This window comes from Emiliania huxleyi (assembly GCF_000372725.1).
Source record: "Emiliania huxleyi CCMP1516 unplaced genomic scaffold EMIHUscaffold_840, whole genome shotgun sequence".
NCBI classification, from domain to species: Eukaryota; Haptophyta; order Isochrysidales; family Noelaerhabdaceae; genus Emiliania; species Emiliania huxleyi.
This window is the reverse complement of record NW_005195735.1, coordinates 5,335-16,184: the sequence shown is the minus strand read 5'-3', so window position 1 is coordinate 16,184 and position 10,850 is coordinate 5,335. Positions and strand designations below refer to the sequence as shown.

Genomic DNA, 10,850 nt, shown 5'->3' with positions numbered 1-10,850 from the left:
GTTTTATGGCCGAGTGCTTGCTCTCGCTGCTGACGCTCCTGCCGCTCACGCTGCCGCTGGCGACACCGGAAGAGGCGCGGTCCCACGACGAGGCTCGCAGCCTCGTGGCTCGCTTTCATTCCTATGGCGGTGGCGACTTCGAGTACCCCGACAATGCCAACATTCCGCTCGAGGGGCTCGGCCACGAAGAGTCGCTCCACGTCCGCGCAAGCAGCCATGCCACAGGCAACGTGACGCACAGCCTGATCACAGACCGCTTTCACAACAACGGCCATCTGACTGTGCGGGGGAAGATGGTGATTCGTGACGGCGCGCACTTTGTCAACGATGGCACACTCAATGTAGAAGGTGTTGGGGAGCATCGGCCGTCGGCTCTCGTGGCAGAGAGAGAGGGACAAGGAATGGCAGGGTAATCGGATCGAATGGAGCACCAATGACGTCCTTGTGCGTAGACATCTGCCGTGCGTGACAACCTGCGGCAGAACTTGTCCTCATCTACCGACTGGTGCGCCTTCCTCATCAGACGCAGACTGCTCTGCGTCCCCACGGGATCTTTATCGCCGTAGAGAGTCAGCGCCGGCCTTTGACCAAGATCCAACGAGGAGTGCGACACGGGTCACGGCTAGTTGCGTGTGCAATGAGCGGATATATGGTTCGAAGCGACGCGCAGCTACAGACAGTACTCGGAAACTCGCAGTAGTGAGTACCTCCTCTGTAGACCTCCTAAAGTCGTACCTCGAAGGGCGTGCAGGGTCTGGCTGCCCTTCCCCTGAGCGCCGTATACGTCGACGTGAGAATCATGCGCCCTCCTTTGTGCAATTGTGGGGTGTACGCTTCTATGAAAAGAGAAAAGAGGCACACAAATCCCTCAACCGGCAGCCAGGTCGCGAGCAGAGCCAGGCGAGCTACCAAAGAGCTGCGTTGCGCTTGTCCTTGCGCCGTAGAGCCGCGACGAAGGGAGCCTGGCTGGCTGTGAGACTGGCAGCGACGCCGAGCGAGCCACCGGTGCGCGCCGCGGTGCCGGTGATGGCATACACGAGTCGCTCAGGAGGCGGTAGCTCTGGTAGCCGCGAAGCAGCCAGCTAGGCGCTGCGGCGCCGCGAAGGTGTTCCTCGAGGTGCCTCCTATTCGCAGCAATGCTGAATACTCGGAGGCGCGCCCGAGCCCCTCCTCCCTCTCTCTCCGGGGGGCGCGCTCCTCGTGACACGGAGCTGCTCGATCGCCTCGCGGATCGCCGCCAGCTCCTACCAGAGAAGGCTGCAACATCAGGACACATCCTCGGTGCTCGCGTGGCTCCGAACGACCCGCCACGCTCCCCCATCGGGTCGAGGCCGTCGCTGGCGCTGCGGCTGGCCGGCGCCGGTGCCGGAGGCGGCGGTTCAACAGGCGAGAGCGAGCGCATGTCCTGCGAGGCGGGGCGAGGAGGTGTCTTTGGCCGTGGAGCGTCTAAACCGGAGTCTCTCAGAAGTGTCAAGCCGCTGCCCGGCGCCTGCAGGAGCAGGAGGAGCGAGCCGTGGATGTCCTGCAGCGACTGACTCTCCACCGACTCCGTTTGCCGCTCGTCCGACGACTGCAGCCGCCGAATCTCGAGCTGCAGCCGCTGCACCTCCCGCTCGTGCAACACGCGCATCGCCGCGCCGTCGCCGCCGCCGCCGCCGCCGCCGCCACCACCTAGCGCCTTGCGAAGCTCCGCCTGCGCGGCCCGCATCTGCTTGGCGTGCGACAGCTTCAGCGCGGCCAGCTCCTGCGCGAGCTCGCCTGCAGCGCGGCGCGGGAGGCGCTAGCGGGCGGCAATGAGCGGGCGGCGGGTAGGAGGGCGGAATGCGGACAGGCGGCTTGGGCAGCTCAGCCGGTGGCGGCGAGGGTGGTGGATGGGCGGGTGGCGCGGCGTCGGCGAGCGGGAGGGCGGACGGGCGGAGGAGAGAGGAGAGAGGAGTGGGTCCGTGGGGGGACGTGGGGGGCAGAGGGAGGTGCACCGGCGAGAGAAGCGAGCTCCTCCTCTGCAGCCTCGCCATGCTCCCCTCCGCTCGACCCCGCCCCTCCGCCCGCCTCGCCCGTCGTCAGCGCGCCCGCCTCCGCGCTGCTGCGCGCCGCCGCCTCCGCCCGCAATGCCGCCACCGTCTCCTCCTCCTCCCTCAGCCGCTGCGCCATCGCCACCACCTGCGCCTGCGCCGCCTCCCCCCTCTCGCGCAAAGCCGCGACGGACTCGTCCAGCTCCGGACAGCGCTCGCACGGAGCCAGCCGCTCCTCTGCCGCCGCCTGCAGCTCGGGGCAGCGATCACACGCCACGTCTGTCGGCGGCGCCGCCTCCCCGATGCACGCCTCCGCCCTCGCCAGCAACGCCGCCAGCCGCTCCTTCTCGCTGGCCAGCGCCTCCTTGTCTCGGCAGAGCGTCGCCACCTCTTCCTCCAGCGCCGACTCGCGGGCGTGATGCGCCTCCTCCGCCGCCCTCCGCGCCTCCTCCGCCGCCCTTCGCGCCTCCTCCGCCGCCCTCTGCGCCTCCTCTGCATCGCTCTGCGCCGCAACAGCATCTTCCCGCCGCCCCTCCGCTGCCCTCGCCGCCGCCGCGCTCTCCTCCGCCCGCCTCACCGCCACCGCGCGCTCCTCCGCCGCCCTCGCAGCCGCCGCGCTCTCCGCCGCCGCCCTCGCCGCCGCTGCGCTCTCCGCCGCCGCCGCAGTCTCCTCCGCCCGCCTCGCCTTGTCCACTTCTGCGCGCAACGCCTCAGTGGCGCACGGGAGAGGGCCGGCCGGGTCCGGCAGCCGCTGGGTGCGGAGCTGCTCGGCCTCGGCGCGGCGAATGGCTGCGTCTGCGCGTGCGGCCGCCTCGAGGTCGGCCAGCCTAGAGTATGAGTGCAGCGGGTCCGAGGCAGGCTCCGCAGGCAGCGACTGGGCAGGGCGAGTGCAGTGGCGTCCACTGCTTGCGGACCCGCGGGGTCGGGACGAGGGCTGCTCAGAGGCGAATGCGCGAGTACGATGCGAATACGATGGAGGAGCAGTCGGACGCGCGCAGCATCCGTGCCGGCTGGAGTGGTAACTGCACACGCGGTACTCACACGCGGACCCGCACTCCGCATCTACCTAGGTCTCGGGTGCGGCCAGCCTGCCCTCGAGCAGCTCCACACGCGCCTCGGACGCGTCGGCGCGCCGCGCTTCGCGGTCGCGCGCAGCGAGCAGGTCCGCCTTCTCGCCCGCCAGCTGCTGCTTCTCGGCCTGCAGCTGCCGAAGCTGCGCCACCGCCCGCGCCTTCGCGACCCCCCACTCGTCTGCCTGCTGCGCCAGCTTCTGCTCCTGCTGCGCCAGCTGCTGCTCCTGCTGCGCCACCACCGCCGCGGAGGAGGCCGAGGTGGCGGAGGCCGAGGTAGAGGCAGCTGCCGCGGCGGCCTCGAGGGCAGACAGCTTGCCCTCGAGGGACGCCTTGTCCGCGGCGAGCCGCTCCGCCTCTGCCGCAAGCCTCGCCCTCTCCGCCGTCTCCGCCGCGAGCCGCGCCTAGCAGCGCAGTGACAGGTCACACAAAGCTATTCGCTGGCGCACGCGCGTTGGGCCTCCGCTGCGCGTGCCTCCATCTCCTGCTGCTGCCACTGCCGCTGCTGCTGCTGCTGCGCCACCGACTCCCGCCCCAACGCCTGCTGCTCCAACTGCGACATCTGCTGCTCCAGCCGCTGCTTTGCTTGCTCCAGCTGCCACTTCTCCTCCTTGAGCCTCTGCGCTTCGGCGGCGCTGCTCTGCTCAGCTGCGGCGCTGCTCTGCGCGGCTGACGACAGCGAGTCGAGCTGCTGTTGCAGCAGCCGGGCAGCGGCCGCCTCAGCGTCTCGCGACTCTCGCAAGGACGCCCACTCGTCGTCTCGATGTGAGGCGGACTGGCCACCCCCAGCCTCGAGCAGCTTGCGGTGCGCCTCGGACGCTCGGAGTGACGCCCGCAGCCGCTCGATCGTCTGAGCCGCCTCGGTCGCCAGCCGCCGCTTCTCACCTTCCAGAGCGAGGATGCGCCGATTCTTCTCCTTTATCGTAAACTCGATGTTGAGCGAGCCATCTCCGAGTGTTGTCTGGAGCTGTTCTCGAATGCGGTCCTTGGCGTCCTTGATACGGCGCATATGCGGGGCGGCGCGGGCAGAGGTGGCGGCGTTGCAATTCTTTTCACCTGTGTCGAGCCTGTCTGCTGTGAGACAGAGTTGTTTATTTATATTCTTTTCTGAAGTTTTTTAATAAAAGAAAATCTACCCCAAGCCTCTCGTCCAACCTGTAACCTGTAGCACTGCAGCCGCCCGCTACTCGAGCAAGCGCAGATTGAGCATGGCCTGCTCTCCGTCGAGCCCCGCCATTTCAAGCGTCGTCTCGCCCCCCTCGCCGGCGCGCGACACGTAGCGCGGGTGCGTGCTCACCAGCTCGAAGCGGTCGCCCAGCGCGCCGTGCAGCGTTTCGGGCAGCGCCGACTCTACCCAAGTCCTCACCTGCTGCAGCGTGGCGCCGCTCCCGAAGCGACGCGAGATCCGCGTGGTGGGCAGCCGCACCAACACGCGAACGGTGCCGCGGGCGGCCGCTTGCGGCTCCGCCGGAAGCCACGCAGCGAGCTCTGCCTGATGCGCCCCCGCCGCCGCCGCCGCGCGTGCCGCCTCTGCCTCCGCTGCCGCCGCCTGCGCCGCCGCCTGCGCCGCCGCCGCCTGCGCCGCCGCCTGCGCTGCCCGCGCTGTCTCTTCAGCTCTCCTCTCTTGAGCGATGCGCTCCTCCTCGCCCTCGAGGCTCTCGCCCATGTCCACCTCCAGCGCCTCCACGTCAACGATGCAAACGGCCTCGACCGGCGTCGGCGGGATGCCCGTGCAAACCTCGCTCACCAACAGCTCGAACTCTTCGCCGCAATTCGCGATTCGAATCGTCTCGCCGCAGCACAGCACTGTGTACACACCGTGCAGCCCCGCCTGCAGCAAGCTCTGCTGGTCTTCAGCCTCCTCGTAGAAGCGCGTGCGCGCCGGCCGCAGCCGCACCAACGAGGCACGGGGCACGTCGACGCTGGACAACATGAGCGGCACGCCCTCCTGGGCGCCAACCGCCTGTAGCAGCCAACGGGGCAGCGCAACGTGCCCTTCAGCAGCGGTGAACTCCAGCAGCCCTGCAAGCCGGCCGCCCCCTCCTTGTCCTCGCCCCGCTGCTCTCCGAGGTTGACCATGGCCAAGTGTGCCGCGTCCGTCGCCGCACTCCACCCTCAGGCACAGCGGGTTTGGCAGCTGCGGCGTGCCATGCCTCGCCTCGGTCAACACGCCAATCGCCTCGAGGGCAGAGGGCGGCAGGAGCACCTTGTCGCCGCCGCCGTGCGGCGCCTCGAGCGCGATGAACGTGGCGCCCCACACGCCCTGCATTGGGCCTGGCGCGGCGGACGACTGTCGGACTGGCGGCGGGGAGAGGCCCGCCGAGCTGCTGGCGGAGGCGGCGGCGAATTCGTCGGCGAGGGCCTGCCAGATGGCTGGCGCGTTGTTCAACGTGGCCAGCACAAGTCGCAGCGTCGGTGCGTCGTGCGTGCACACAAACGCAATCGGGCTCGAGACCGGCTCGGGGGCAAAGCCGACGGCGCGCAGCAGCATCCCGCCGCCGGAAGCGGCCAGCAGGCGGCCGCAGAGCGCCTTGTTGGCCGCGCCGATGCGGCGAAATCGCGCTTCGTCGCTCGCCAAACAGTTGCTCACGTAGGTGCAGCATAGCGGAATGGCGTCCTGGGCTCGGCGCGGCGCGTTTGCGTTGCCAACCGCCACCACCTCCTCACGAACAGCGACGCAGATGTCGTGAGCGGCTCGGATGGCGGCGGCGCGGCAGGCCACCTCGCGCGGCTCCGCCGGCGCCGTCCAGATGAAGCTGCCTGCTCCGAGATCGGCGTCGAAGCCCAGCGCGATCACGGCAGCCTCGCCGCCGTCGCGGGAGAGAAGACGCTCCTGCAGCACCCGTGACTTGCAGGGCAGACACCCGTACTTGGCTGGATCTTGCGCCACGTTGGAGAGCAGCTTTGCGCAGGTGAGCAGCGCCTCGAGAGCCGCGGGTGTTGGGTTGCGCTCCACGAGCTCCAGCACGGCGGCGTGCGCTTCGTCGGGAAGTGTGGCAGTCCAGTTTTGCAGCATGCCGCCAGGGTTCCGGCTCCTACCCGGATAGGGGGTCTGCTATCGCCTATCCCCAGGCCGCGCAGCGAAGCGAAAAAAGATGAAAATAGGGGGTACCTACCTATTGCACGGCCCTTTTGGGCCAAACAAGACCAACCTACCTACCTATCTGGGAGGGGCCAGCCAGTCCCAACAGACCCCCTATCTGGGTAGGAGCCGGAACCCAGGGGCGAGACCGAGGCCCCGAAATCGCCCCGCACAGAGTTTCACAGCCTTGTTATTGACAAGAAAATACATGCTGGCGCATGCGCTGGTCTGTGAGAGGTTGAGGTCCCATCCCTCCCTTGGGTTGTCTGTTTTCTTTCTTTCTTTAGAGGTTGAGGTGCGAGCCCTGGAGGCCCTGGGGATGGGGTGAGATTCACAGACCTTGTTATTGAGAAGAAAATACGTCCTACGGCGCTTTGCGCTGGTCTATGAGAGGTTGAGGTGCGAGCCCTGGAGGCCCTGTGGGGATGGGGGGAGACCTACCCGCGGGCCTAGAAGGCCCGCGCGCAGGGGGGTGGGACATTGAGATTGAAGGCGGAGGTGGAGGCGGCAGGTGCTTGGCGGGTGCGGCTGGGAGCGGCTTTGGAATCAGGACCCCTCAGACTGGGGTCTAAGGTAACGGGTAAGGTAAGGTAAACTTCTCCACACACACGAGGTGGTGGGGCAAGGGGGGGGGCAACCCTCGCGTCTCCACGTCTAACGACAGGAGCCCCACGGCATTCAAAGTGCAAGGCCCGTTGCGCGTGGGTGAGCGGTGTGTGTGTGTGTGTGTGTGTGTGTGTGTGTGTGTGTGTGTGTGTGTGTGTGTGTGTGTGTGTGTGTGTGTGTGTGTGTGTGTGTGTGTGTGTGTGTGTGTGTGTGTGTGTGTGCGTGTGTGCGTGTGTGTGTGTGTGTGTGGGTCTAAATAAATAAATAAATAAAAACGGACACCTCTCTACTGTGAGATGGATCTTTGTGCAGGGTTCTTTGTGGGTGTGACTGGGGTCTACGAAGAGGGGGTGGCTTTGGTTCACACGAGCGGGTCGGCTGGGGCCATTCAGACAGCCAGGTTGCGAGACAATGATCGAGGCCAAGATAAACACTCTGCGGGCTCACCCATTTGAGCCTCATCACATGACCGCTCAAGACGACCACGGGCTCTTCAGCACGAGGCTTGCGTCGTGATGGACGTAGTGGGCGGGGCGCTCTGTCTGGGCGGGCGCGGGGCCCCAGCCGGCTCCGCGATCGGGGAACATGCCGAGGACGCGCTGCAGCATCGCGTCCGTCCTAACCAGCGGCGCCAGGTCGACTGGAGCAACCGAGGCGACGGAGCACGGCGGAAGTTGCAGCGGCGGATCGGCGGCGGGGAAGCGGTCGCCCGACCAGGCGAGGTGGCGGTCGCCGTGGCAGCCAGTGCCTCGAGCGCAGCCGCCGCGCAGCTCGTCGGCAGAGCAGAGCCGCGCGCCCGCCCCCCTGCAGATGGAAGCCGCCTCCTCGAACGTCTTGTCGAGGTGGCAGCCGCCCAGCAGCGGCCCGTCTGACTCGGCCCACACCGAGCAACCGGCGCGCACAGGCCAGCCTGGCAGGGGCGAGTCCGAGCAGCACCGCACGCGGTGGCGCTCGCCTGGAGACGCCCATCGACTGGGCTCCTTGCAGCCAGCGCCCCTGCCGCACTGCACAAACCGCTGAAGGGCGACGCTGTACGCGGGGCGACCGCCCGGTTCCAGCCACACGCGGCAAAAGACAGAGCTGGCGTTCCCATTGGCGCTGCCCTCCGGTTGGCAAGAGCTGGGCGTGATCTCGGCCGCCGCGATGCGCCCGAGGTCGGAGGAGATGGTATACGCATTGACGGAAATCTTGGGGCAGCCAGTACCGCAGGAGAGGCGAGGCTGGCGGGGCTGGCAGCGCTCGGCAGAGCCGTTTCGCTGCGTGAACAGGTCGTGGACGGCGAGGAAGGCGCCAACCTCTTTAGACTTGACGTGTACCGCCACGGCCGAGCGTGGAATCATCAGGTCCGGCGCTCGACGTCGGCCGCGACCAAGGTCGACGATGCCCTCAAAGGAGCTCAGGTCGACAAAGGCAATCGGTAAGCTGTGCAGGTGGCGGTGGAGAAATGAGCCGAGCCACACGTCCTCGTTGATGCCAAGCTCCCTTCTCGCTGGCCGAAAGGCGCGCAGGCGTGCCAGCTCGGCTGCATACGCGGGCGAGGCCACCGCCGCGGCGACCAGTGGCGCGGAGAGCACGACCAGGTAGCCAATGGCAAAGGGGAAGGGCCCGGCAACCTCGGCCTGTGCCTTATCGCAGCCCTCCCTCTTGAGGTTCGAGGAGGAGAGGGTGGCGGTCCAGCCGAAGCCGCACGCGTCCCAGAGCGCAGGCCGCCACCCGTGCCAAGCCAGCGCGCCCAAGTAGGAGTGGTCGCCCAAGGGTCGCAATGCACGCAGCATGCTGGCTAGCCGCGGCGCATGGAGGTATAGATCGTCGTCCACTTTGGCCACAAACCGCGCTCTGAGGTGCGTCGCAGCGTGCTCGAGCCACGCTGCAAGCGTCAGCACGGTCCCACGCAGCCGTGTCTCGTCCCAGGCGACGGTGGGGAGCAGAAGCATGTCTTCATGCTCGCGCTGCTCGGCTATAAGAGACTCGCTCACGCGTTGCGGAGCGCCGCCCGAGCGAACAGCAAACAGGCTGAGAGTCGCGGCGTCGCTGTCGGGGAGCGAGAGCCACGAACGCAACACGGTGCGGTGGCGAATGTGCGACGGCGCCGAGACCACGCCGACCGCGACCCAGATGTCGCGCGATCGGGGCTTCATCTCCATCTTTCGCGGGCTGATGATGTTTGAAGCAGTCGAAGGATCGGGGAAAGGTGCTGGCGAAGGAAAGGTTTAAAAGTCCCCGCGTCCGGAGGGCAGCGAGCAGGGGGTTGAAAAGCAGATTCTCTCTGAAATGCGGCGGGCGTTCGGCGGGCTAAATTCACCCTCGCGTCGTCGGTGGGTTTGCGATGGCAAGTGGAGCAGCCGAGGAAGCAGCGCCGACGCGTCGTCGCACTCTCACGCTGCGCCGCGCTGGCGTGGACCCAATCACGCTCGCATGGTACGTGCCAGGAACCAGCACCGCGGATATGCGGGCCACGGCCGAATGGCGGCTCGGGCTGTGGCCTGGTGCAGGGTTCACGCTGGAAGACGAGACTGGCGCCGCGGTGGCCCTCTCTCCCGGCCTACCGTCCGGCCTCTCGCTCGACGTCCTCAGCGGTGACGGGGCGGGAAGCGACGTCAGCGGCGGCGGCGGCGACTGCTGCGACAGTGGACGAGATGATGCGTGCAGAGGGCAGGGACTGAACGAGCCGCTGCTCCCCCGGCAGGCTTCCGCGGCGCTCGGCGAAGGCGGGGCAGCGGTGTCCGGCGGCGACGCCGCACCGCCACGGCCCCTCCTCTCGTGGTCCCAGCGGGACGGCTCAGTGGTCAGGCTCGGAGGTGAGAAGCGCTCCTCGCACTCGCACCAGTGCGCCAGCCTGTACCAGGCGCGGCCCCGCCACGACGAGCCAAAGAATCCGAAGCTCACGCCGGCGGAGAGGCTGGACGCCAACATGGAGTCGGTTCTCAAGCTCACGCGGTTGACCAACCACCTAGCAAACGAGCGCACCTTCCTCGCGTGGATACGCACGACCGTCTCTCTGTTTGGGCTCGCCATCTCGACCATCGCGCTCGCCAACCACGAGGTGCGCGAGTGGCGCTGGATGGCCGTCTCGTCGGGGCTGCTCGTCTCGCTCCTCTCGACGGCCGCCTACGTGCATGGCTGCGAGCGGTACTTCAAGGTGAAGAAGGTGCTCGAGATGCCGAACCCGCCTCCCGCCTTCAACCGGCGCTCGCTCGTCACCTTCTCGGGCGTCGCCGGCATGGTGTGGGTGGCCATCTGCTTCAGCTACGTGGTCTTATGGGCCACGTGGGGCTCCCCTGACGACTGACGGGGAGGAGAGGGGGAGGGCCGCCCCGCTCGCGATGCGGCAAGCCCCCCACCCCTCCTGCAGCGGTGCACATGCTCAGGCCTGAGGAGCGCGACGGTCCATCGGACCACCACCGCGGCAAGTCTCGCGTTGTCCGCCGGCCGCAAAATGCCCCCGCAACATTACTAGGGATGGGAGAAGGACGCCAGAGTCACAAAGGAAAACGGTAACTTGGCCCGCAAGAATTCTTTTGATCGCACACGCAACCCGCACTGTCTCTGCTCTCTGGTCTCTCTGCTCTCTGTGGACGGCTCTGTGGTCACTGCTTTCTTATAGCTAGGGAGGAGTGTGGTGTTAGCCGTCGCCCAGAGCGGCCGCACATTGCTCGGTACCCCCCCTGCACATCTAAAGCCATCCCTGCTGCTAGGGGGGGGGGTCTGACCCCCCCAGCAGCAGAGCGCTGCTGCTGGGGGGGGGGTCCCGACCCCCCCAGCAGCAGAGCGCACGGACCCACTCTCCCGCCTCTTCGCCGCCGCCCCCCCTCCACCCTCGGCTCGTGTTTGAGCGTACGCAGCCCTTGAAGCCGCGGCGTATGATGGGCTGCGAGAGCCGTATCTTCCCCCCTTGAAGCAGAGGCGCCGCGAGGCACGAGAGGCGTAGAAGAGAGGCTGGCGTGCCCCGCACCTCCCGGTTGGCAGTAGGAGGGCCCGCCGGTGAGACCACTGATTTTGGTGTCGACCATAAAGTCTCGCCACTGGAACACATGCTACTTACAGCTGCTGTCGTACAGAGATGCCAGCACCCCCCACAGG

The 10,850-nt window shown here is 67.4% G+C and overlaps 6 protein-coding genes across 6 annotated transcripts; 2 read left to right on the top strand and 4 right to left on the bottom strand.

Annotated features, from left to right (window-relative positions):
- Nucleotides 1-14: 14 nt before the first annotated feature.
- Nucleotides 15-413, top strand: EMIHUDRAFT_249908 (hypothetical protein; the record flags this gene model as incomplete). Its single annotated transcript, XM_005758690.1, has 1 exon — nucleotides 15-413. A coding segment is annotated over one exon (399 nt), but the record flags the coding sequence as incomplete, so codon positions are not given.
- A 492-nt stretch (nucleotides 414-905) lies between these two features.
- Nucleotides 906-1,630, bottom strand: EMIHUDRAFT_249907 (hypothetical protein; the record flags this gene model as incomplete). Its single annotated transcript, XM_005758689.1, has 3 exons — nucleotides 906-1,060; nucleotides 1,249-1,405; nucleotides 1,544-1,630. The coding sequence occupies 3 exons, from the start codon at nucleotides 1,628-1,630 to the stop codon at nucleotides 906-908; spliced, it is 399 nt and encodes a 132-aa protein (XP_005758746.1).
- A 98-nt stretch (nucleotides 1,631-1,728) lies between these two features.
- On the bottom strand, nucleotides 1,729-3,989 carry EMIHUDRAFT_460124 (hypothetical protein; the record flags this gene model as incomplete). The annotated part of the gene is made up of 5 exons (XM_005758688.1): nucleotides 3,558-3,989; nucleotides 3,101-3,486; nucleotides 2,707-2,839; nucleotides 2,234-2,514; nucleotides 1,729-1,744 (listed from the first exon to the last, which is right to left on the bottom strand). Exons 1-5 carry the CDS (start codon nucleotides 3,642-3,644, stop codon nucleotides 1,729-1,731), a joined length of 903 nt encoding a protein of 300 aa, XP_005758745.1. The 5' UTR covers nucleotides 3,645-3,989.
- A 195-nt stretch (nucleotides 3,990-4,184) lies between these two features.
- EMIHUDRAFT_446518 (hypothetical protein) lies at nucleotides 4,185-5,187 on the bottom strand. Its single transcript, XM_005758687.1, has one exon. It carries the CDS (start codon nucleotides 5,013-5,015, stop codon nucleotides 4,266-4,268), a length of 750 nt encoding a protein of 249 aa, XP_005758744.1. The 5' UTR covers nucleotides 5,016-5,187; the 3' UTR covers nucleotides 4,185-4,265.
- Nucleotides 5,188-7,243: 2,056 nt separating this feature from the next.
- Nucleotides 7,244-8,914, bottom strand: EMIHUDRAFT_249903 (hypothetical protein; the record flags this gene model as incomplete). Its single annotated transcript, XM_005758686.1, has 1 exon — nucleotides 7,244-8,914. The coding sequence occupies one exon, from the start codon at nucleotides 8,912-8,914 to the stop codon at nucleotides 7,244-7,246; it is 1,671 nt and encodes a 556-aa protein (XP_005758743.1).
- A 182-nt stretch (nucleotides 8,915-9,096) lies between these two features.
- EMIHUDRAFT_249902 (hypothetical protein) lies at nucleotides 9,097-10,059 on the top strand (the record flags this gene model as incomplete). The annotated part of the gene is made up of 2 exons (XM_005758685.1): nucleotides 9,097-9,336; nucleotides 9,457-10,059. 2 exons carry the CDS (start codon nucleotides 9,097-9,099, stop codon nucleotides 10,057-10,059), a joined length of 843 nt encoding a protein of 280 aa, XP_005758742.1.
- Nucleotides 10,060-10,850: the final 791 nt, after the last annotated feature.

Bases quoted from the DNA above. Each gene is read 5' to 3' on its own strand.
- EMIHUDRAFT_446518 (XM_005758687.1), bottom strand. From the start codon at position 5,015: ATGTTGTCCAGCGTCGACGTGCCCCGTGCCTCGTTGGTGCGGCTGCGG.